This window comes from Manis pentadactyla, chromosome 16 (assembly GCF_030020395.1).
Source record: "Manis pentadactyla isolate mManPen7 chromosome 16, mManPen7.hap1, whole genome shotgun sequence".
Lineage (NCBI taxonomy): Eukaryota > Metazoa > Chordata > Mammalia > Pholidota > Manidae > Manis > Manis pentadactyla.
This window is the reverse complement of record NC_080034.1, coordinates 36,157,193-36,183,046: the sequence shown is the minus strand read 5'-3', so window position 1 is coordinate 36,183,046 and position 25,854 is coordinate 36,157,193. Positions and strand designations below refer to the sequence as shown.

Below are 25,854 nucleotides of genomic sequence, written 5' to 3'. Positions count from 1 at the left end.
AACCAATAGGTGAAAAGGGAGTTAAGAGACAATTCAACCAATTACAATATTTGGATCTTCCCTAGATTTCTGATTCAAACAAGCCAATTTAAAAACAATTTAAGGCAACTGGGGAAATTTGAACACCAACTAGATACTTGGTCTTAAGGAACTGTTCAATTTTTAGGTGTGCTTATGGTATTGTGGCCTAGTATATTTTTTACAAAGAGAGAGTCCTTATATTTGAAGTATTTGGGAGATGAGATATGATGTCTGTGATTTGCTTCAGAATAACTGGATGAACGGGAGAGTGCATGGAACAAGATTGGTCAAGTGTTTTGGAATTTTTCCACAATAAAAAGTTAGGTTTTGAGGATTCAGATTCAGGATTGAAACCTTCTGAAGGTTTGGCAGTTTACATTCTATGACAGATGCCAACAGAACAAAGCTGGTAAGACATGAGCCCCTAATAAAATTTAGTCTTGTGGTTCTCACACTGCAGAATGTACAGTCACCAGGGAAGCTTATATAAAAATAAAAAGATGCAAGGGCCCCACTCCCAGGAATGCCAATTCAGTTGGCCTGAGATGGGGCCCCATCACCCAGGGATTCTGAGGGGGTTCGGGATCACACTTTGGGAAACTCAATTCTGGTGGTTCCAAGTTGAGTCTAGGGATGATGTAAGACGAGGCAGGGCTCATCTCACCTGCATTCAATAGCGATGTCCTTATCATAAACCATAGCCCTCATGCCACCTGACCACAGCTGACCTGCTGTTCACAGAATCTTCATCACCAGGAAGGATAAAGGACATGGTGAGCAGGAGACCCAAGTCACAGTCTGCTGACCAGAGAATATCCTTCCCACACTCTTCCCCCTGTCAGGTGCCTGGGGGCAGAGTATCCAATGGACTCTAAGCTCTGAGGAAGGAGGAGCCACAAGACAGCAAGAGCATGGGTCCCTGAATGACTATGTGGAGCATCTCCCCCAAGCCCTGCCACCCTGAATGAAAAGTAAGGCTTTATTTTTATTAAGGCTTGAGGTAGGGGGATTATTTGTTATAGTAGTTAACCTACCTTTCATCTGCTTTTTGTTGTTCTCTCTCAGTATGAAACATACAGATTGTGTCTTTGTTGGAGAAAGGGAGACATTGGGAGGGTAAGTGCCCTACTCCCAGGGCCACCTTGGGAGGCTGGTTCTGGCCTGTGGGGCTACAACGGAGGGACACTGTCAGCCTGGCTCTTCCAATTAAAGGGTGAAGGTTGAGGCAGACCTTACTCCTTAATTAGTCTTCCCCTGCTCTGGGTTCTGAAACAACTCAGGAAAGGAAGGGACTGGAAAGCAGAGACTATTGCGGGAGTTACTCCCTGCAGGCTCACCTCTCATGACTAAAGGCAGAGCAGGGCAGAAGGCAGGCTGCTAAGCAGCTAGCTCCATCTCTGAAGTGGAGGCAGAGGTGCCCAAACCCTTCCTCCTGGTCCAGGTGGGTTGGGGAGGGAGGCCAGCAGGAGAAGAGCCCAGGACAAATGCCTCCATCCGTGCCTTTCTGGACATGCAGGCCGACCCTCGCTCCCTGGAGCCAGCTGTCTCACAGTGTGGAGGGCTAGGGCTGGCACCTGCATGCTAACTTGCCCAGTATCTGGAACCGCAGAAGGCGCCTTCTCTATGACACATTGCAGCGCTCAGCCCTTTAACACATCAGTTTCCATCTGCATCACACCCTACGTGGTAGCTGTGAGGCACGCAGGGCCAGGATTACTCATTCCTATGGAAGAAATGTAGCATGCGGTGCAGAAGGAACCCTGCCACTGGCTAGGCATGCAGCCTCAGGCAAGTTAAAATGGGGATCATCCTCCTTACCCTGCCCTGTGTTCTGCAAACTGGGGGCACTATGCAAATGGGAAGGCTGAATAGGATGAGGACTGTTTGAAAATTACCAGGTGCTATGGAATGTATGGAGTGGTTGCTAAATGGGATAGAGAGCCGAGCAGTTTTGATCGGGGAAAGGAGAAAGGGCAGGGTCTGGAGTAGGCTCAGAGGAGGGTAGGGAGGGCCAGGGAGGCCTCTGGGTGACTGCTCAGTGGGTACAAGGAGCTTGCCACCTTGAGACTGCAGCTTCCAGGCAGCTGGGCACAGTGTCATGGGAGAGTGTGTGTGTGGCTTCCCAGGGCCTGACTTTTCCCTCTGCCCTGGAGAACCAGGCAGCAAGTGCCCGCTTGGCTGGGATGAGACTTTGGCAGCTGCCCTGCTTGCTTCCTTCCAGATAGGTGTAGCCATTCACCTGCCTGCACCTGTGGGCTCTCGGCTACCCACACCCTGACGTGCCACCTGTTCTGGCAGGGAGCTGGCTGGGCAGGACCTCACCTGGGAGTCAGGCTCTCCTTCCATGAGCTGTTGGCTGGAGCCTCCAGGTTTCTCTGCCCTCCTTGGCCTGGATGCCAACTGGTTCTTTCTGTTCCTTAAACTCATATTTGACTACCTGCTGGCCCTAAAACAATCCCGTGGCACATCCCACAGTCCTTCCTGCCCCTTACAAGTTCCTGATGACTCTCGGCAGGATAATCACTGCCTGCCAGATGGACCAGGGGTGTCAGAAGCTCAGAGCAGGAAGGAACTTAGAACTCACCTAACTCCAATCTCTTTGTGTACAGAGACGGGGGCTGATGCCAGGGAGGGATGGGGACCTGCCCAAAGTAGTCCAGCAAATGCATGGCAAAGAGGGACCTAGGGCCTGGGCCTCCTGACTCCTAGTCCAGGGCTCTTTCCACCTCCCTAAGCCTTTGGCTCTCCTTCTCATGGAGTCCCAACCACCTCCAGGTCTCATATCCACATGGCTGGCCCCTGTGGCTCAGGAGCACTCTCTGCAGCAGCTCGGCCTCCAGGGGTGTGCAGGACTCTGGGTGAGTTGTCTGGGCTGGACACTGGGAGTCTGCTCAGAGTCCAGGATCACAGGCTTCACCCAGGGCCTCAGAGAGGCCCACATGGGGCCAGAGCTGCTCCTGTTGATGCGTGGGGCCCCATCCCTCTCCCTGAGGCCAAAGAAACCAGGCTGCGTCTCTTCTCACCCTCCTTTTATGTAGTCGAGAAATGTGCACTCTGACTCCACAGCAAAGGAAAGCAACGTGACCTTGAAAACAAAAGGGAGCTTGATCAGCAGGGAGCAGGGTGGGGGGAGATGGCTGGCTGACAGTTACAGAGCACTCAGCGCATGCCAGTGTTGCGTACAGTGCTCAGGGCAGCCCTAGAAAGTACAATTACACCCCCATTTTATAGCCAAGGAAACTGAGGCCCAAAGAGTTGATGCAGTGGGCCCCAGGACAATGCCAGGATGTGCCCAGGGAGATGGGAACCCAGGTCTGTGGATCCAGAGCCCACTCTTTTGACCTTGATGCCAAACTGCATCCTGGGAGAGCCTTGTCTCTTTCTCTGGAGTGCAGGGTCTCAAGTCAAGGGCAAGAGCTTCCCCTAAGGAGGCCCCGGTGTGGAGTGTGGAGACTGAGGGGTCCTTCTGACACAGGCCTGACAACCTGCCATGCTTCATGTCCTACCAACTAGTGATCCGAAGAGGTGCCCCTCTGGTCTGTGTCTATCTTAAATCTTACTTGTCCTACCTACCCCACCCCTCTGGCATCTCTCAATCTCTACCCTCTCACCCAAGCCCCCCCATAAGCAGCCTGTTCTTTCCACAGAGGTAACTGACACCCGGGCCCCTCTTCTGGGCAAAGGCCTCTTGTCCTGTGCCTCCTCCTGGAAGTTTGGCCAAGACAGGCAGCTACCTGGCAGTGCATACTGATGATGATGGAGGTTTGTGGAGACAAGTGAAGGCCTCGCAGCTAAAAAAGCATGGCAAGATTGGGGTGGGTAACCTTTTACGTGTCAGAAAGCTCCAGTCTAGGACTTGGGGAGGCCTTACTGGGGCAGATTCAGCCATCTTACCACTACTGGGAGGTCCAGGTAGGGCCTCGGTTTGACACAGCTGATGGGCCAGCAGCCTGAATACCAGGTCTCTGAGCACTGAGCTAGGCCTTGAAGACCCCCACCCACTGTGGTGATGGTGTTAAGCTCCTAGATGGACAAAGTCTCCTTTCACTAGGATTGGACTATAGCAGTAGCCTCTACCCTGACTGCTCATTAGGCTCCCTGGGGAGCGTTTAAAACACCCTGCAGCATGGACCCCAAACCGATTTCATCAGAGTGTCTGGGGTAAGACCCTGGCCCCTAACCTTTGTAAATCTCCTCAACTGAATCTAACCTGCAGCCAGGGTTAAGCCTCCAACGAGGCCCTACCTTGCCTGATCATATGGAGTCGCCCAGGGATGTATTCCTCAAAGTGTGTCCCTGGACCAGCAGCACCAGCTGCACCTCCATGCTGGTTACAAATACACTGGGTATCTGTAATTTAATAAGCATTCTGGACAGTGAGTTGTTTTTTATGGCAAGGACTGGGAAATGCTGGGGCAAAGGAAAGTCAGGATACCTGGGCCTAGGCCTGCTCTGTCCCTAACTCACTGTGTGACCTGACATAATAACACCCCATTCTGGGCCTTAGCTATACTTTTTTTTTTTAGCTGTCCACCCAAGTTTGCTCAGCCAGGGAAGGTGCTACTTCCCCTCAGGGCATTTGGGAACAAGTGGGAGGGTCTTGGTGGGGGTCTCAGAATGATGGGGCTCTACTGGTAGCTCTGGGCTGAGGCCAGAGGTGCTAAGCACCCCATAGTGCATGGGGAAGTCCCAGGAGACAGAGTGATCTTGCCCAAGATGCATCCACATTGAGCAATACTGCAGCTCTGGACAAAACAGCACTCCAAGCCTGTCTGCAAAACCATCAGGGAAGTGGCGGTCAGCCCCCTGTGAGTGAGCAGCGTACTGTGCAGTTTATAGACCTGCATCTTCCTGCATCTCCCACGTCTGCCATAACCACCTTGTGTAGTAAGCAGGGAATGGATGATTTATTAGCCCCATTTTACAGATGGAGAACCCCAGAGCTCCCTGACCATGACCTCTTCTGGGTCTGGAGCTGCAGACTGCCTGATTCAAATGACTGGCTGCATTAGCTGATGGGACAATGAACTTCTACAGTGGAAAGAGACATGAAGGGTACGAACTTGGGTATGTGTGCACTGCAAAGACATTGGCTTGTTCTCTTGCACTTTGGGGTCCACCTCAGGGCCTTTGCACATGCTGATCCCTACAGCTAGTATTCTCTTTCCTTACACCGTCAGTACTTGCTCCCTTACCTTCTTTAAATCTCTGCTCAAATGTTACTTCACAGAGAAGTGTCCTCAACTACTTTATGTAAAATGGTAGTTTTGTCCCTGGAGTTCTCTATCTCTTTGCCTTATTATACTTTTTCCACAGCACTCATAACCACCTGGCACACACAGGTATATGTGTATACATTTATTTGTTTTCTGTCCCCCCCACTAGAATATAAGCACCAGGAAGGCAGAGATTTGGGCCTGTCTTGTTCCCAGCTGCATCCTTCATGCCTAGAACAGCACCTGGCACATGGTAGGACCCAGAAATATTTGTTGAATAGAAGCATGAATGTCCTGAAGCCCCCAATAGCCACTGAGCCTGATCCAGGATGGTCACAGTTAAGCAGGAGCAGTGTCTGCAGTAGCTGCCGGCTCTGAATTTAACTGTAGAGCTGACTGCTGTCCCCACCACCTTCCAGCTTTGTGATCTTGGTTGAGTCACTTCCCTGCCTGCAGCTTTGGTTTCTTCTTTTATGACAAGGGGATAATCATCTCCACCTCTCAAGGAAACAACCTGTGAAAAGCCCCTAAATGGGGAATTTCCCAGAGTAAGGGCCTAATAAATGCTACTCTATTTTCCTCTTCCTTTCTGCAGGAAGTCCCTGGGGGAGTTTCTCCTGGGATTTCTCATTCTGTATCACAGAGCCTGCGGCATCAAGTACCTCAAATAATCCCAGGGCTGTTGCTCCATCGGCCCCACCCTCCCCACCCCCAACTCCCCAGGTCTGGTTCCCACACTGCTGGAGCAGCGCTCACAGACGTGCAGGACTCCTAACAGCAGACCTAGCTTGGGGCTCAGAATATCTACACCTAGCTGTGGAGAGGAGATGGTTACTCACTGTGCCAGAATTCACGTACTTCTTTTTCTTCATTTTCTTTTTTGGGTTTACCACCTGCAGGAAAAACCAGTTGCCAGGTCAGAAGGTGCTTTTCCAAACAGGGCTGGGCCTCCTAGGGCTTCCACCGACCCCTGGCTGGGGCCACAGCCCAAGTCAGCAGAGCCAGAGTGTGGGGTGTGAAAACCTGGGAGGAGGGAGCAGGGTTCAGGGAGGATGTGAAAGACTGGCTTTAGGTTTACGCAACTGAGCTCCCCATTAGACCCAGTGTCCCACGACCCAACACACCAGGAATAATATTTATTTAACCTTCTTTCCCACTGCTCCCCTAAGCACGCCTTCCACCCTGTGCTGCCAAAAGAAACCTGATGTTGCAAAGGGGCCCTGTGCGTGCCTGCTCCTGTGCCTTGGCTCAGGGGGTTCCCCTCACCCAAAATAACCTCCCAGCTCCCTGCGCCAGTTCCAAACCTCCCTGCTCCCCCTTCTAGACCCAGCCCTGGGGCTGCCCCACCACCACACCAGCACACGCAGTCAGGACCTCCTGACCTGGTCCTCGTGTGTACGCTTTACTGCCAAACCAGGCCTGTCATCACAGGGGTAAGCATGTAGCAGGTCTAAACACACTCACTGGTGGGCTAACTCAGTGACCTCAACTGGGGATGATGTTTGTGTCCCAGGAGGCAGTTGACAACATCTGGAGATATTTCTCGTGGCCACCACTGGGGGAGTGGGTAGAGGCTAGGGATGCTGCTAAAACGTGTAGGACAGTCCCTCATCACAAGGAATCACCCAGGCTCCAATGCCAGCAGTGCCAGAGCTGAGAGCCCTGGGCAGAGTGTGGGCGACCACGCTGCCCTGTGAGCCTTCCCTTGGCGCCTTCATTTTACCTGCACTGAGGCTCCCATCTCTGGTTTTTCACATGGGAAGCCTAGACTCTGCCTTTCTCTAATCTCCCACCAAACAAGGCGAGGCGATTTCATGCTGGTGAGCCAACTGTAGGGTTCTGGGGAACTCATTTCCCCTCTTCCTCACCTCCCATTCTCCCCGCAGGGGCAGCCAGCTGCACCTTTAGCAAAGGTCTATTCTGTCTGAATGAGTATTGACGTCCACTTCTGGAGATAAGGAAACTAAGGCTCAGAGACACCAAGCGATTTGCCTTAGGTCACACAGCTGGCCTAGGTAGTGACAGGATTAGAAACCTGGTTCCTGCCCTCAGGCCGGTGCTGCACACATGGGTGCCACCTGGATAACAAATACAAGCACATTCCTTCACAAGTACATCTGAGGTGGGGGGCGGCGGAACCATTTCCTCTCCCTCCAGAATCTTCATTCCAGTTGGAGAAAGAAGATATGCCCGTGGGCGAGAGGTGATAAGTGCCACCAGCAAAGGGAGTCAGAAATGTGAGGAGTTAGAGGAAGGAAGGGTGGTTCCACGTGGAAGCATCAGGGCAGGCTCCCCAGAGCAGGCAGTACTGAAGGCAGAGGTTGAGGTACAGGAAGGATTTGGATATAGAGAGATGGAGGGCGGACATTCTAGTCAGGAGACACGTGGGGAAGTGGGACAGCACTGGAGTCCAGTTTGACTGCAGAACCACAGGGTGGAAGAGTAAATTGGGCTGGCTGAAAGAGAGCCTGGAATGCTAAGTGGAACGTCTGAACATCACTCAGCAGCCAGCATGGCCTCTAAGCTGGTAGGGGCCAAGATCACAGCAGGTTCTAGGATACAGGGATCTGGTGGAAGTGAGTATCAGGGGAGAATGAGCGCCATCTGGGGGATGTCTGCCTGGTTCTGCCCTCTAATAGCTGTGTGACTGTAGGCAAGTTACTTAACCTCCCTGTTCCTTGGTTTCCTCATCTGTGAAATGAGAATAAAAAGTACCTGCCACATAGAAAGGAATGGGGATTAAATGGGACAGTACACAAACTGCTGAGGACAGGGTCAGGAAGGTAGTGAGTACTGTGTGAGTATTAGCTGCTGTGATTTTTTCATCACTACTACCACCACCACTGTCCAGCAGAGAAGTAATGAGGGCCTGGGGGTACTGGAACAGGTGCTGAGCTATGGCAAAACAGCGCCCACAGACCCTGGGCCCTGGGCATGGCTGTGAGGGTAGAGGAAAGGGAGGAGTCAGGGGTGACCAACCAGACACAGAAGGAAGGACGACTCGGAGTGCAGGCACACATGGAGAGTTTGGGTGGGAGAGCCAGCAGGCTGTGCAGGTAAAATTGAAAGCCTGGGAAGGGAAGCCCAGAACAACCTCACAGCCTCCACAGACACGAAGGTCACCCTGATCACATGGTGCCCACAGACACCTCTGTGGACAAACGGCTCACTAGGCAAGGTGCTCAGACGAGAGCAGTCGCAGCTCTGTACTGCGCCGTGCCTCAGCGCCCCATCTCCTGGGAGGGCATAGAGCTTTTAGAACTGAGTGCATCTCAAACTTTTACTCCAAATAGCCCCCCCAGCTGAGAAGAATAAACACGGACTCCTGGGGGTCTGGGCATCTCCCAAAGACCTGGACACAAGCACAGTTCTTTGAAGTCTTCTGTGTTACCTTTAAACTAGCCTGTATTCTACATTTCCACTCTCTAATTATAACTGTTTTAAATGAAAGTGTTTTGTCTTCAGATCTTCATGTGAAGTGGCCACTGCAGAAGCACCCTGTTTACGCTGAGGTTTCGTGCACTCACTCCCACTGACAAGCCTTTCCAGCCCTGCAGGGCTGCACCCCAAACTTCCATGTGGGGTCTGGTGCCCTCTAGAGGGCAGACTAGTAACCTCCCAATTCCCAGGCTGGAGTTCTCAATCTCTCATGACCCCCAGGGCAGGGCTGGGGTCTGCCTTCCGGTGTAAGGGGGGCACTGATGGCTCCTAGAGGCCAGGAGCTGTGCCGGCTCTGGGGATACAAAAGTGAGACACCACCCCAACCCTTGAGAACCTCATGGTCTTTGAGGGTGTAGGCGATCGTAGGCCACTGGGACGTGGTACCCATGTGAAGGAGCTTGGGCTTTACATTGCAGATAAAGGGCCCTGTAGGCTCTCAGCTAAGGCGGGAATGTCTTTCTGAATCGCCTCCCCACTCCCCTGTGCAAAGCAGATTGAGAGAGTAGATGAGGTGCACAGCCAGGTTTGAAGCAGGGCAGCAAATGTGGTCAGACTGCCATTTTGAAGGAGCGCTCAGGCTACGAATGGAAGACAGAGGAGGTGGGAAGACCTTTAGGGGGCTGTTGCAAAGCTCCACACAGGGGAGATGATGCCTTGGGGTGGATGGGCGTGAAGGGAACAAATGGCAGAATATTTAGGCAGTAAAATGACTAGGGTTCAGTGACAGACTCGATGTGGGGTGAGAGGCAGGAGGTATCAAGGATGAGTGCCCAGGTGCCGTGACCCCAAGATAACAGCACAGGGGACAGGGCTGGCTGGCCAGGGGAAGGAGGGATGGAGGGGCTGAAGCCAAAGCATTTGGTTTGGGAAGGCCAAATCTGAGGGGTGGCCGGCAGATAGCCGGACATGAGTCCAATACTCAGAGTGATGCCAGGGCCTGGGATGAGGGTCTTTCCTAGCAGAAGCCTGTCTTCTCTTTAGGTAGTTCTGACTCTGGAAAGACCTCCCAGACACCCCACGGTGCAAAGTATGCCCCCAGGGCTACCAGAGTTTAATTTCCTTTTTACCTGATGGTGTTCCAGGTAGAAAAGAAGCCAGCGCTTCTGCTTCCTGTCGCTGCAGGATCTCTCGTTGATTGCAAAGAAGTAGGGATCAACGGCCAAGAAAACAAATCAATCTAACCTTTTCTGCTTTTAGCCCGAGTGACCAGGACCTCTTCTGTGCCGGTCAAATACCCTCAGAAGCCAAACTCTGAGATCTGACCCCTTCCCTTCACTTCCCTTAAACTCTCCTTCACGGAGGCCAGGGAAAGATGGAGCCTGCTTCTCTCTGCCTGGTTGCGGAGACAGCCCATCTCTTTGTCCAGGCAGAAAACAAGCAAGTAACTGAGGATCAGAACCTTTCAAAGAAATTCATCCATGCTCCATCTTCATGAAGGCTTGCTCAACTGAATTCAGGGTGTGGATGTGTAACAGGCACCTCCTGCGTGCCCAGCAATGCCAGGGCCAATGTGAAGGGAGGCAGCAGGAAGGGCTGTCACCTCACCTGCACTTGGGAGCTTCAGCCTAGCTGGAACACAAGACCTGCCCACTAAGATCAGAGATGCAGGGGGAGGGAGTGGAAGTATGAAGGGATTTAGATTCAGCTCCTCCACTTCGCGAGCTGAGTGGCTGCTAATATAAGGATAGAGCCGGTTGGTAAGGTGGTTGTGAAATGTAAATCTCCTGGCACATAGGTGCTCAACAGATGACACTAGGAGACAGCACTGACATCATGCTCACTAGGAGCCAGGGATTGCTCTAGTAACTCACTTAATGCTCAGTGTGCATAGCACAGAATAGTTGAGGAACTTAGCCAAGTCACATGGCTCGTAGTGGTCAAGTCAGGATATGAACCCAAGAAGTTTCTAGGGTTATTGGTATCTGTAGTTAAGCAGGGCTGGCATGAACTGTGAGGACCATGACGTTCAAAAGAGGAAGCACAGGGAGCTGGTGTGGCTGAAAGGCTACCAGGGGCAGGACCAGAGGTAGATTTGGAAGGTAGAGAACATCCCAGGAGGGAGAGCGCACACAGTAAAGGACCAGCAGCAGCAACTGTCTTTTGAGGACAAACACTATTATCTCCAGAGAGACTAGATGCCTTGTCCAAAGCTTCCAGGTCTAGATCGAGGTATCCTGACTCCTGTTCCTCTATCTCTTTCCTTCCAGAAAAGGAAAATATTCAACAGGCCCTGAAACCATCTGGTTGAAGGCAGAGGGACACCTTGAACTCAGGACCTCAGGTCTCCAGAATGCAACTTTCTGATACTATCCACCACGTTCTGCCCCACCCACAGTTCTATACCCATCTTGTTGGGAGTGCTCTTTGGGGAGAAGCATAACTCAGTGATTTGTAGTCAGATAACCCTACGTTGTTGGCCTCTTGATTCTGCCACTTACTAAACCACGCATCTTTGGGCAAGTCGCCTAACTTCTCCAAGATCTGTCTTCTTAACTGTAGAATAGGACAATAAGCCCACCTCGCAGGAGAACATACAAAAACCCCAGCCCAGCCCACTGCAGTCCTCAGTGATGGGGCGATATGGAGCGTCAGAGCAAACCCCGGACATGCGGTGTCCGCCTCACCTCGTAGATGTTGAACTGGCTCTGCCCGCGGGCCAGCTCGCGGTAGCTGGTGGTGAACTCCCCAATGAAGTCGTGGCTGCAAGGGAAGACGGCAGCTGAGACCACGAGGCCCCAGCTGCACTCCGCCTCTGCCCGTCCGCCACCGCTCACACCCGCCCCCCTGGCTCCCAGTTCTGCCCGGGCCTCTGCTCCAGTGTTACACACCAGAGAGGCTGCATGCATCCCTGCTAAGAGTCCAGGGTCACCCATGAAGCGAGAAACTCAGAGGTCACCTAGCAAAGAGCAGGGTCTTCGGGAATGGGACCCACATCTGTTTGGATTCTTTTTTGAACAACCAGCAATAAAAGGTATTTTGGGGACAACTGGGGAAATATGAATATGAAATGAATATTAGATGGCATTCAAGAATTATTGTTCAGTGTGTAGGGTGTGACCATGGCATTTATAGTTACACAGAAAAATACCCTTATTATTTAGACCTTCCCAATGAGATATTTAGAAGTGAAAATGCCATGATGTCTGTATTTGAAACTACATCCACAAAACACCAACGAAGCAGATACAGCAACATTCCACACTTGTTAAATCTGGGTGACAAGCCGAAAAGTGTTCACTAAACCTTTCTCTCTACTTCTTTGTGTATTTGACATTTTTTCAATAACATTTCTTAGAAAGACCATTAGCACTATGTCTGTCTAGGTAGCTCGAGGTGTTTTCTTGGTGTCCACACCTTCTGGGGCTCTGCTCACACAAGAGGGGGTAGTCTATGTCAAGTGCAGCAAACCCTGTCCAAAACAGAGCTGCCATCTCCCGGGGCTTTGCTGCCCCTGGCAGAGGGCAGTGCTTAACACGCCGGCCTGGGTGCCTACTGGAGAGTGATGGTGTCCCTGGGGCCTGGCCCCACCTCCAGCCTGTGATATATTTTGACTACATGTTCACTGCTCTCAGCACTCAGCCTCTGAGCTCCAGGGGTATCTGGTGGCTGCCCCCGGCTGCCTCTGGTAAAGGAGAAGTATGGGTGGAAACACAAAGCTGTGATGTGGTTAAAGGGCTGAGAAGAGAGGGGCAGGTTAAAGGGCTGAGTCCAGAGGGAGGACCGGCACTAGACTTTCCCTATAGGAGGGTCTGAGTGGGACGCAAGCTCCTTGGAAGGGGCCAGGGCCTAATTTAGCTGTGTTTGCACAGCCTTTATTTAGTCTCCTGACCACACCGCAGGCTTGAGAGGGTCCGGTGAAGATTATGGGTTCAAATCCCCTCTGCAACACTCCCTACAGTGCCGCTGAACGGACGGGTCACAAGAGCCAGGATGACATATTCGGATTTCGTTCAACAGACAAGCAGGAGCCAGTGAGGCTTCCGGACTAAAGCTGCGAGAGGCCCGTTTTTCCTCATCTATGAATTCGCAGTGACACTGGCTCCTTGGGGGCACTTAGGCCACAGAAGGTGAAGCCCTGGCCTCCCAAAAACCCTGAGTGTGAAGCACCCTCCTGCTGACCGGGCTCAGCCCTACTTGGGCACTGCCTTGTGGCTCCTGAGTCCGTCTGTTGCAGCAAAGCTGGCCCTCCCATAGCCCACTCCCTCAGGCCCTGCTCCCTGCACACTGCTCCTCTGAAGAGCCGAAGGCCTCCCTGCTAGATTCGGGGGAGTCTCTGAGGGCTGAGCTCAACTTCTGTACCTCAGTCACCCCACAGCACCTACACAGAGAACATGTCCATGAATGCTCAGGGGTAAACTAGTATCTGTGTCTTAGAACATGCACATTTCAGAAAATCCTAAATTCTCCCAAAAGTAGGGAGACTTTAGGCACTTGGTGGCTGCTAGGCAGCAATTTGAGGAAAAGGGGTATCTCATGTTCCTCGCATCAAATCCTATAGGACAGAAGCCATCGGGAGCCTCAGTGGAGCTGTGTAGGGACAAGCCACCAGGGCAGTGGACCTCCTGAGGAACACCCCGGCCCCCTTGCTCCCAGAGCTGCCATGGGCCCATGCAAGGGCAGGCCCAACCTCCCCCCAGGGGCTGCCTTTCTGTCTGCTTACCTGCCATCCCGATCCCAGTCGTACACCTCCACCTTGATGGTCCTGCAAGGCAAAGACCCATGGTGAGATGGTGTTGACTCAGGCCTGCACGGCCTGAGGAAAGGGCCCTTCTCATGCTCCTGGGCCAGAAGGGGATGCAGGGATGCCCACCAGGCTCCAAGAGCCCTCCACGGAGAGGTAGCAACCCAAGAGACAAAGGAACAATCTTTGGGCCTCTTAGCAAAGGTCTTAAGCTGTGTAGGGACTTCCCTGAATTTCAGGGAGGATACAGGAAAACAGCCTTCAGTTCACCCCACCTTCTCCTGGGCCACCCCAGATGGGGCACATGTTCCAGCATGCAGCCAAACTGTCAGTTCATTGGGGCGGGGCCATTATACTGGAACCGTGAATTTCAGGCCTAAGCAAGACTGGCTTTCCTGGGGAGGGGTAACAAGGCTGTGTGGTGAGACCCACAGATAGGGGTTTCAGTAGTGGGGAGCCAGCCCTGCCTGTCAAGGATGGACCCAGGGGCCATGACTCAGGGAAGGCCTGCTGGGCTTTCCCATGCCACAACTGGCTCCCAAGTGAGGGTGTAATTATCATCACATTTTAGCCTGTCTGCTTTAATTAGTTTGTTTTGACTCCTGTGCATGGGGCTGGGCTTTGGGAACCCATTTTATTTTTAGCCTGTTTCCATGGCAACAGGCTAGCAGACCAGAAGCAGGAGGAGGGAGGTGGAGGTTTTCAGGTTAACCCTTGGTGCCAGTGGTCCTCCAGGGGTGCCCAAGGATGGGGGAGCTGCCAGGATCCCACTTGCAGGGTTTGGGGAGGCGGGAGAGGCGTTAGGAACTGGGGGTCTCCAGCCTTCAGTTCTAAATGGGGCATGCGGAGGCGGCTGCCTGGGCCTGTCTTCTATTAACATCTCTTTGGGTCGCCCCTGGCCCGGGTCCATCTCCTGCGTCTGTGAGGAGTAAGCCTTGGGGTTCTAGAGCGCCCAGAAGGAGGCGCTGACTCCCTTCAGATGAGCCTCCTCAGGACCTGAGGGTGGGGGTACCACTCTGCCTGCGTCAGGGCAGAACTGTTCTGAAATGCAAGAGTGCCCGGTAGGTCATGCATGAGCTGGATTTTTATTACCAAAATGTAAAGTGCGGTGGGCACAGAATCCCACCATGTAAAGGAGTTCTCTAAATGCCTGTGGAAAATAAAAAACTATGTCCCTTTGAGGTGAATTATTGTAGAAAGGAAAAAAAATCTATGTTCTCAAAGTGAGCTGGTGAGCTGGAAAGGGTGAAAAGGGGCTAGGGTAGAGACTTGGATGCTGTGCCCCCAGCTGAGGGACTTGGAGAGGTCACTTAACCTCTCTGAGCCACAAACCCATTTTAAAGCGGGGATAATAACAGCCTTGCAGAACAGCTTCAAAGATAAGTCTGTGAAACCCACCTGGCATGCAGGTGGGTCTCTCTATAAATGCCTTCTTCTCTCCACTTCAGCATTTGGCCACCTTCAAATAGTTGTTCATGTGAAATTTACTTAAATCAGGGACCCCTGAGCCTGGGGACCTGAACTCGGCAGCTTCCAGTTCCTGGAGTGACAAGCTGGAAGTGACCTTATGGCATCCAAGTCTGGTGCCTAGCAGATCACCAGGGAGCCTTCCAGACATACAGACCCACCCCCAGGCACAGCTCTTGGCGGCTCTGGGCAGGGACCATCCAGTTTAAAGGCTTCCCAAGTGACTCTGCTGTGTATGTTCTGGAGTGATTACCTCCAGCCCCCTCATTTTCAGATAGGGAAACTGAGCCCTAAGGGTGCCCAGTGACTTGTCCAGGGTCACACAGCTGGTCAGTCAGTGCCAGCCACAAGCTCAGAGGCTGTAAGAGAACCCCAGTCATAGCCTTAGATACCCAAAAACCACTGGGAAGATTTTTTTCTAATGCCATAGCCAGAGGGCCTGCTTTAATTGGTCTGGATAGGCCTTGGGCATGACGTGGGTAGCTCTGGAAAGCCCCCTGGCTGATTCTAATGTGCAGCCAGAGCCACTGACCCCTCGAGAGGAGAGCACTAGTCTTCAAACTTGGTTGCACACTGGATCCCCTAGGGACCTTCAGCAATCCTGATGCTGATGCCTCACCCCAGAGATTCAGAATCAGTTGGTCTAGGGTGTAGCCTGGGTAGGGGGGAGTTGCTGAAAGCTCCTCAGGGGGTTTGAACTTGCAGCTGAGGTTGAGACCACTGAGTGTGAGAGTCCTGGGTGGTCTCAGCCCAGCCCCACTTGAGGCTCCAGGGATGGCTGTGGCTGCACCTCCAGCCATGGGAGAAAAGGAGGCGAGAGAACCCATGCCAAGACAGGGGAAGCAGTGGCAGAACCAGACAGCGCCGACTACTCTACTGGCAATTCCGCCACTGTGCAGCCCCGGCTGGGCTGCGCCTGGTCATCTCATGTGCCACACGTGGGCTGCAGGCCTTGGTTCCCAGCCCCTTAGCACAGGCCCCGCAAAGGCTCATGACAGACCAGCAGTGACTCCTAGGGACAACACCCAAGACAAGGGGCTACTGGGTGTGGGACAATGATATGAGCCTCTGCTGCCCACAAAATGAGCATCTTATTTGGTATAAAGAGGCTCAGAACACAGAGCCCCTAACCAGGGAGGCAGACAGCAAAGACTGCAGGCTCAGGGGCCAGCAGCTGTGAGTGGCACTCCCAGCCCTTCCAGGTACCAGCCTTGTGGCCCTGTGCAACTAGCTTCACCCTCGGGGACTTTGTTTACCCCTCTGTAAAATGGGATGACCACTCCCACTTTGGAGCTGCTGTGAGAAGTCAACCGCATCATTCTCACTGTCGGTATCGGATACATGTTGTTCTGTTCTCTCTAAAACACTCAAGCCTTTCTTCCAAGCTCCCATCTCCCAGACTATTCCCATTTACCATGAAAATATCAGTTTCATGAGGCCAGGGATTTTTGTTTGTTTTGCTTGCTGCTGTATCTTCAGCTTCTAGAACAGTGCCTGGTATACATTAGGTAATATGCTATTATGAAGTATCTGTTGGCTGACTCAGATCTCCTACAACTTCGTGAAGTGGGCCATATGCCCTCCTTCCCAAAAACTCACAAAAGGGAGGCCCAGATTGTGTGGCTTTCCCTGAATCACACAGCTGGTCAGTGATTCGAGGCCTCAGGGCCAGGAGCCAATATCCTGTGGGTCTCTGGAGGCCTGGGAGCAGAGTGACAGGGCCAGGTGTGTGTGAGTTTCAGCAGGCCAGCAGGGGTGAGGGACACTGGCAAAGACACCAGGCTTTCCTCCCAGGGCACCAAGCAGCTCTATCTGTCGTCTCCTCCAGGCCAGGCTGCTGGTCTGCCTCCTAAAAAGCCTCTCCCGGGCAGGCGAAGGTACATATCCCTGTTGCTTACAAATCCCAAGGGCCTGAGGGTTTGGCCCTAAACTGACTGAGAAGCTTCAGGGAGGAAGCGGAGTGTGAGGCCCCCAGGTGTGGACAGCGAGACTGGACAGTGGGGGGCTCTGTGCAGCCCTGGTTGGCCCGCAGTGGCTTTCCCTCCTCTGTCTGGTGTGTGAGCTGGGGATGATAAGCCACTCCTAACGGAGTTCACACATGCTAGCCTGGCCCCTGCTGGTGCTCAGCATAGCAGGTGAAGTTCAAAGGAGAAGCAACTGGTTCACCCCAGGGGGTGACAGAAATGTGAGGTTTTGGAGGTGTGAGTTGATTCCAATTCCTGGGAATCCTCTCTCCTGTGCAGGTGAGCACCCACTGCCCTAACGCCTTCTTCAGAGCCACTCACTCAACTTTGAGGTGTGGGTGACTGACAGCAGCCCAACCCAGGGGAATCTGGCTTAATAGGGACAAATCCTCAAACCACAGAATGTTGGAGGAGAGCTGGGGGACTTCAGGGAAGGCAGGGGAAGTGGGTCTTGCCACACCCCACTTCAACCCACTGGAAGGCTGGGCTCCAGTTCTGCTCAGCTGGGTCACTTGGGTTTGGACTAGAGACACAGAAAAGGCAGGGGGTCCCCAGACCAAAGGTTCAGCCCAGAGGCAACCTCTGGAGAAGGGAAAGTACCTCCTCCTTGCCCAGGCAAGTCACATCATCTCTACTCCACCATTTCCCCATCTAAGAAATGGACGTGTCATTAGTACCACCTTCTGGGGTGACTGTGGAATTTAAATTCACAAAATAACACAATGTATTTAAAGCAATTAGGACAATTTGGCCCAGGTACTAAAGAATCAAATAATCTTAACTGGTTCCACGCCGGTCACTCCCAGAACACTGCCCTTTCTCAGCAGATCCCTGATTCTCAGCCTCCTGGCCTGCTTCTTCACAATAGTAATTAGTACTTTGAATTCTCCTCTCAGCTCCCTGACCATGGCCGCCCTCCTCTTGGTTCCCCCCATCTCTCTGACCATCTCCTCTTCTTTCTCCTGCTCCTGACCTATAGCCTCCCCAACAGGGCTTTGGGCACTTGACCTCTGCCAGACCCTATCCTGAGGATTCAGGCCTCTGCCCTCCTCTCCCCTCCGCTGAGCACCACTGTGCCTGCCCCACAGCTGCTACTCCGGCTCCCTGTTATACTTCCCATTTCTGTTGGGGATACCGTCTTCTCTTGGCCCCCAGCTCTGTACCCCAAGATCTCCTCATCTCTTTTACCCCCATATCCAGGCAGGTGTCAAAGCCTTTTGAGGCCTCCTTCTACCTCCAATCCCAAAACTGACCTGCCCTGAGTCCCTGGGCAATGTTCTGAGAGCCCTCCTCCAAGCACACCCCACTCCCACCATGGCTTGGCCATGTGGCAGCAGAGTACTGGGGTTAAGAACACAGATTCTAGAGCCAGCCTGCCTGGGTCCAGATCCTGGTTCTACCATTGACTGGCAGTTAAATACTGAGGAAGTTACCTCACTTCTTTGGGCCTCAGTTTCCTTACCTGTAAAATGTGGATAGCATTAGTACCTTTTCCAGAGCTGGTACTAATTGTTGGGAGTATTAAATTAGTTCATATCCATAAATTACCCCAAAAGTGCTTACAGGAGCCTTAGCTATATTATTATTCCTATTGTTATTATTATTATTGCCTGTCTGTGTCCCACCCTGGCCTGGGAGTAACCTAAGAGGGAGGCTTGGGTCTGATAGCTCAGTATGCCCACAGCACCCAGCAGGGTGCCTCGTGCCTGGCTGGCTTGGAAGACACGGCTGCTGGATTAAACAGAATGTGTCCTGGGAGGCTTCAAGAGGTGCCTTGGAAGGAGAGGGGAAGTGCTATATTTTCCTGCACAAGGTCTCCTCTCCTGCCCTGAGAGGGCCTCCCAGACACTTGCACCTCCTGAGTGGTTATCGGGTACATAGGTTACCCTGGGGCTTGGCAGGAGACAGGCTGCTGGCTCATCAGGCAGCGTGATATGCCTGGTGCATTAACACCACTGTCACTCACGTCACAGTCGATCTGTTTCTGGCTGTGGAGAAGGGCCTGAGCTGCCCAATCATCTTGGAGGGAAACCAGTCTGGGGCTCAGCCTGGGGGAGAGGGAGATGGGAGCCTGCCCAGGCTCTCCCCATGACCTGCCCCCTCCTGCCCCTTCCCACCGCAACCTCACCTCCTCCAGGGGCTGAACAGTGAGCCAGGCCACGGAGCAGCTGCTCTCACCATCCCTGACAAGGCTGAGTTGAGGCCCCCCTCCCTAGGGATGCAGGGCTGTAGGGGGCAGCTGGGACACCAACAACCTCTGGGCAGTGGGGCCAGAGGCCCGGTTCCTCCCACCCAGTGAGCCTCGGACTGCCACGCTCTCCCATCCTTGCGTTTCCCCTCCCTCCCTCTCCAGCTCTCTCCGGCCCAGCCATTCCTCCCTCACCCGTTCCTAGGAACCGACTCTGCTCTCCAGCCTTCTCTGAGCCTCCTTTAGATCCTACTGCTCCAGCTAGCCTGTCCTCCCATTCCTCACCCTTCCAGAAGCCCCAGGACCTGGCCAGACGTGTAATGGGGATTTGTTTGGCTGGAATGCCTATTTCGGTCTCCAGTCTCACTTTGCAGTTATTCTGCTATCCAAAATACATGTGGGCAGATATGAGCTGTGGTCAGACTAAAAGTCCCCTGGAGATGGAAATGCAGCTACATTTCCTTGAATGCTGCACAGCTGGAGGCACAGTGCTGAGCACAGAGTAGGTGCTCAATGACCACCTCTGGAACAGATGATGGCTTTTCCACAAAAGGCAGGAAAAGGAGCCACTTCATCTCCAGGATCAGCAACCTAATAGGGCAGCCTGAGGGTTTCCTGGAGGGAGACAGGGGTGCCCATAGCCATCCATCACTCCCTGCCCCCACCACACAAACCCTGTCAGTAGCCACTGTGAGCCGGGTTCCAGGGAACCCATGCCAAGCAGCCAGCCAGGGTGACCCAAGGTGTCTGTCCTGATAACCCAGTATTCTTATCTGAGTAGCCAGCAGGGGCCCAGCTTCCTCGTCTGCCTAGGCAGCCCTGCTGTGAACCCCCTGCGGACTCACCCACCAGCTACAACAATCACCAGGAAACCAGCTGGGTTCTCACAACTTAACACAGACCGATCCTATGTTGCAGCTCCCATCGTACATGCCCCTCCCTCCTCCGGCACTACCACAATTTGTAATTATATGTTTCGTTGTGTGATTATTGGATTAATGTCTGCCTCCCGGATGAGCATGTAAACTCCAGGAAGTTGGGTGAAGGGTGAAGACTGTGTGCTTTTCTCCCTGCTGACTTCTTAGCCTCTAGCACAGTGCTGGGCACATGGTAGGGAGGCAATAAGGGCTTGTGGATGAATTGCTGAATTTGATATTTTATGTACACCAGAGCCTTCTTGTGTAGGCTGTATCATATGAGCTTTGGAGCAGCTCTCTAAGGTAGGTAGACATTTAAATACCCATTTTACAGGTAAGGAATTGGAGGCTCAGACAAGACAAAGCTTGCCCAGGTGCTCTTTAGTCACAGAGCCAGAATTAGAAACCAGGTGTCTGCTATCTACACTCAGCAATCTATATTCAAACGATGATGATGATAGCTAGCATATAATAAGTAGTTTCTACCAAGTCAAAAGGTTCCATGAGCTCTCTGTACCCACCTTTCACCCCATTTATAGCAACTTGGCTGGTGCAGAGTATCTTGGATCCTCACTCCCCAGACATCATCCACCAGGAGTTACTGTTAGGAACCAGGCTACCTCTGTATCTAGAGCCCCATCCCACCCCCAGCTGCTCCTCCACTGGAAATAATGAAAAGTCAGGCTGCTGAGCTCCAGCCTTCCCCAGAATCCCAGGCAGCTACCTCCCCCGAGCCTGGGGAGGTCCTCACCAGCAGGGATGCAAGACTTGACAGGAATGAGGCTGGCAGCAGGGAGGGGAGGACCGTGAGGACATGAAGGCAGACGCTGCCCAGGAAGGGGGAGCATGGGGGTGGGGGAGCTCAGCCCCGGGTGGGGCCACACACGCACACCTCCAGGAGGCTCCGCTCAGGGTGCCAGCATGGCCCGCACCAGCGTGCACCCTTCCTCCTGCACCTGTGCTGGGGGAGGGGCACGTCCTCATCTCACCGGTCATAGTCCCCGTTGCAGAGCGCCCTCACAGGAATGGAGAAGGTTTGCCACACTGGATTTAGGGTGTTCTTCATGACCTCAGTCTTGTGGCAGATAGTGAACCTGGTAAAGAAGAGAAGGAAAGTGTCAGGCCAAACCCAAGGGAGGCAGAATCCAGGTCAACAGAGGGACCAACCTATTAACCCTTGCATTTGCAAGACAGGGCAAACTATGGCTTTGTGAAGGGATGAGGTGCCCATCACTAGCATTTTCTAGGCAGAAACTAGATGGCCATTCCTTGGTGAGGCTTCGGAGAGGATTCCTACACAGATGGGGAATGTCAGGAGATGCAGGTTCTGACCCCTGCTCTCTGTGTGACCTTAAGCAACCCGTCCCTCTCTGGGCCTCTGTTTCCTCACCCCTAAACCCAGGGAGTTGGCCACTATCAGACACTCTTCATCTGAAATCCACAGAAGCTGTTGATGGGCTTTAGGGGTCTGGGATCCCTTGAAATTGTGCAGGAAATTGGGTGTCAGCGTTTTGCATGCTTGCTGTTTGCCTGCCTGGAGCACTCTCTGCCCACGTCCATGTTCATGGCTCACCTGCTCACTTCCTTCAGGTTTTTACTCAAAGGTTACCTCTTTGACATGAGTGCCTGCTCTGAGCACCGTATCTAAAATTTATAACCCCCTTGGTCTCCTGACTGACATCCCCTAGTCCCCTCCTATATTTTATTTCCCGTTTAACCTGTCAACATTTGACATTTGACATGGCATATTTTTCTCCTTATTTATTTTATGGTCTGTTACTAAAATGTAAGCTCTGTAAGGGCAAGGGTTTCGTCTTCTTTAATCACAGTGTCTGGCACTAGTAAGTGTCCACCAAGTATTTTTTTTTAATTAACTGATGAACAGATGTATTTCTCAGGGGAGAGTTTCCATAGCTTTCACCGGCATTTCAAACCAGTGAAATTAAAGCCCTCGGCTTAGATGATTTTTAAGACCTTTCATCTCTTTCAGTCTGAATTCATGAGCTTGTTTTGCAGACTCAAAGTGCAGGGTGGGCTTATCCCAGCTAGGCCCCATCCCTGCCCACTCGCCAGGCCATGCCTGGCTGGCCCCATCCTGGGAGCCTGCCCTGACACATGGAGGAGCAGCCAGGAGCCAGAGTAGAACTAGAGTGGACCTAAGATTTCCCAGCAGCCATCCCAACTGCCTCCCAGCTTGGAAAGGTCACCCAGAAAAGTGCATGGGGCCCTTCCATGCCCACACAGCCTGTGCCATTTCTTCTCTGGCAATTTTCAAGTCAAAATGTCATTCCTGTCATTGCAGCTCAGCGTTTCTCTTCTCTGCTCCTTCTCACCCACCCACTGGAGTGTGGAGATACATGTGGGAGACCTCCCCACACACCCCAGAGCTGGTGACAAAGACAGAAATGGGGATGTGGAAGGAGGAGGCACTGCTACGAACTCATGGCTGGGACAGGCAGGCAGAGCAGGAGGAGGAGGAGGACTGGGAGAGACAGGCAGGAGGAAGAATCGGGAGTAGAACTGAGCAGCGAAGGAAGGGAGGTACACACCATGCAGAAGCCCTAACTGGGCTCCAGAGGCCTCCAGCCTAGATCAGTCACAGACATACAGACCTGCTGTGCGTCCTCCCAGCCCCATCTCTTTGGAACCATTGACTTATTGGTCTCCTCTTCCTTGCCAGCCAAACTTCCTGACCAGGTCTTCTAAGCAATCAGCCCAACTTCCTCCCTATGTGTTTCTTCCTGAGCCCTGTGTAGTCTGGTTTCTGCTTCAGACTCTTGCCTAAGTGCTTTTTTTAAGCTCCCCAACCCAGCACCAAATCCACAGGCCCCTCGACCCCTTGCACTTGCCATGGGAGACCATGCTCCATTCAATTCGTTTCAACACACCCTCAGGGCTTGGGACAGGACAGCATTACCCAGTGGGGTCAGACAGATCTGGGCTCCAGTCCCAGGCCCACTACTACCAGTTGTGCAGCCCTAGGCAAGTGACTTTCTCTCTCTGAGCTTCCCTTCCATTGTAAAATGGGGATACAAACAGTAGCTAATGCTGCCAAGCCCTGTTCTAATTACACGAATTAACTTATTTGGTTCTTACAGCATCCCCATCGTACATCCCAAGAACTGAGTCACAGAGGTTATAGCTGCACTGTCCAAATTGGTAGCCACTGGCCACATGTGGCTATTTACATTTAAATTAACTTAAATTACAATTAAAAATTCACTTCTCCAGTCACACTAGCCCCATTTCAAGTGCTCAATGGCTACCCATGGCTACTTGGTGACCAGACTGGATGGAGAGATACAGAACATTTCCATCATCCCCAAAAGTTCCACTGGGTTAGAGACTTGCCTGAAGCCACAAGGCTAATTAATAATCGGCAGCCCCGAGCCAGGCCCAGCAGGCAGCCCGCAGAGCCCTGCTCTCCGCGTCACATTCTTACTCCCAGACCAGTGGTTGGGACTGAACAAGACACGGCAGGTGCAGGGCCAGGAGCACACTGGGTGCTCTGTGACGCTTCCTTCCCTCTCCTTCCTAGTGCGGCAGGCGTGACATTCCACTCCCTGGGTTCCCTCCCCGGCCTTTCTCCCATCCTCCTGACTGGAGTGTCTCCCAAATCTTCAACTCCTCTCTCTTCAAACTGTGAGGAACCACTCTGCTCTCACCATTCAGCCTCTGACCTTCGTAACTGCTCATTCCCAGGTGCCTGCAGTCTGGCCCACCCCTGGGGGGCTTCAGGGTCAGTTGCTCCATCGCCCTTGCTGTCTCGGCCTAGAGAGGTTGATCCATGCTGCCAGTGAAACTGGTCCCCAGCTAAACTCCCAGCACCATGTGACCGGCTCCTGCCATTTTCAGCACGCTGGTTCCCCGCAGCCCCATGCTCAGGGGATTGGGACCCCCCCACCCCAAGTTCTGCCTGGTGCAGTCTCCACACTGTCCTCTGCCCGGTACTTCCCTCCCCACGTCCTCCCTGCCTTTCCACAGCACAGCTCGCCTGGGCGCCCAGCGCCTCCCACCTGCTCACGGTGTCAGTCACGAGTCTCTCCCTGTTCCCTACCCCTCCCCAGACATCCTACTCAGCGCTGCCAGAACCACCACTGGCAAACACTGTGCCACACACCCCTCTTGGCTCCCAAACCCAAATCCCTCCCTCCCTCTGGCCGCGGGCCCTCACCTCCCAGACAAGAGACAAGCCCCGTACAACCCTGGCGTTGCCTCTCTGGCGGGGACTTGTGTGGACAGTTCCATGGGCACCCAGAACGCCGCTCTAGCCTTTTCCTCCCCCACAACTCCCCACAAGTCAAGTCAAAGTCAACATGAATTATTTAAAGAATCCTGCTGGGAGTCCTTTGGTGAAACAAAGAATCCTTTTGTCATGCAAATGATCACACCTAATTTCCCTTGTTTTGTACGTTTAAGTTTCAAAATCAGCTTTCCTTGAACTGAAACATACCTCCTCACTGCTTCTCCCTGCCCCCTCCACACACTCACGCGCGCGCGCGCACACACACACACGCACACACACACACACACACACGCAGAATTCCAGAATCCAGGGGAACTTGGTACAAACCTTTCTGCCCTCTGCTCAGGGCACACTTGCTTTGCACACACCTTTTGTTCTCCCCTGTTCCTCCCACTGTGGATCCATTTTCTTTCCCTCCTTCAAAACCTGCTTCCAAGTTCCGCTTCTCTGGCAGCGTTTCTCTAATTAACCTCCCTGGCCCCACTGCATCTTCATTCTGCAGAATCTCAGCCGTGAGTAGCCATGGCCTCCCAGAGCTATGGTGCTGAAGGAGACCGTGGAGACAGCCTAATCCAAATGGCTCATTCTACTGATGAGAAAACAGGCCCAGAGAGGGGGCATAACTTGCTCTGGGTCACACAGCCAGTTGGTGAGGAGGACCCAGGTCCCCAGACTCTCAACCTAGAATCTGTCCCTCTGTGTACATGGCTGACCTACATTTGCCCACATGTTGTGGGTGTTTCCATTGTATTGTGGGTGGCTTCTAGATTAGGGAGAGGAGAGAAGGAAATGGGGGCTTCAAAGGCATGTAAGTTTTGAAGGCAAGGTGTGGGGCTGAGCAGAGAAATGGGCCCAGATTTGCCATGCCTGCACATGCAGTAGTGAGGGGACATGTAGCAGGGTGTTCAGAGGGCTGGAGGTAGACGACTGGGCTTGGAGACATGGACTGATTTGTGTGGAAGAAGGAAGGATCTCTCAGAGCTGGAGAACTCACGTGCCATCCTCATTGCTTCTGTAGAACACCAAGAAGGGGTCAGACTTCCCAAAGAAATCTTTCTTGTCCAGCTTGTTGGCACAGAACTGCATTGTGGCGACATCCTGAGAGGAGGGAGGGAGAACAGGAGGGTGAGGTAGGACATGGCTGGAGGGCACCCCAATCCCTGCAGAAACACAGCCCCAGGATGCTAGAAAACATGCGGACCCACATGCCTAACTGGTTAGAAAGGACAGCATCTTAATGTGCCCCATACCAACTAAGGGCCAGGGCCTTGGCTAAGATGCCGGAGGGTCTCATTTCATCTTCAACCAGCCCCACCCAGCAGGCCAAGCGCTTGCAGGTGCATGCTGGAGCTGGCTGCCCCACTGTGAATCTGCCACTTTCTAGCTGTGTGCCCTGGGAGCGTCAGTTTCCCCTCTGTGACATGGGGCTGATTACAGTACACGCCTCAAAGGGCTGTGTTGAGGGCTAAAAGAGATCGACGTGAGAACTGCTTAGTGGAACGCAGCCACACTGCACCCACGCCATCAATGTCAATGAACGTGGTTTCATTACTATTGTGCTGAGTGGCTCAAAGAGGCGAAAGGCCAAGAGTGACCCAAGGCTACTCCGAGCCAGCCCACAACCCCGGAGCCCTCACTCTGTCCACATTGCCTCACTCTCTCACTCATATGTGTAGCCCCAGAGGACAGTCACTTTCACACCCTCTAACCCAC

At 52.9% G+C, this 25,854-nt stretch overlaps 1 protein-coding gene across 8 annotated transcripts in view; it reads right to left on the bottom strand.

Annotated features, from left to right (window-relative positions):
- CPNE5 (copine 5) overlaps nt 1-25,854 on the bottom strand; it is a 90,940-nt gene that overhangs the window by 7,930 nt on the left and 57,156 nt on the right. For 4 of the 8 annotated variants that reach the window (XM_057494351.1, XM_036916171.2, XM_036916172.2 and 1 more), the window contains 6 exons: nt 25,136-25,239; nt 20,885-20,989; nt 13,339-13,380; nt 11,303-11,378; nt 6,077-6,130; nt 3,045-3,106 (listed from right to left, as the gene is read on the bottom strand). In XM_057494351.1, coding sequence (XP_057350334.1) covers nt 3,045-3,106; nt 6,077-6,130; nt 11,303-11,378; nt 13,339-13,380; nt 20,885-20,989; nt 25,136-25,239 — 443 coding nt within the window. The other 4 variants (XR_008994487.1, XR_008994488.1, XM_057494353.1 and 1 more) reach the window with 3 other exon arrangements.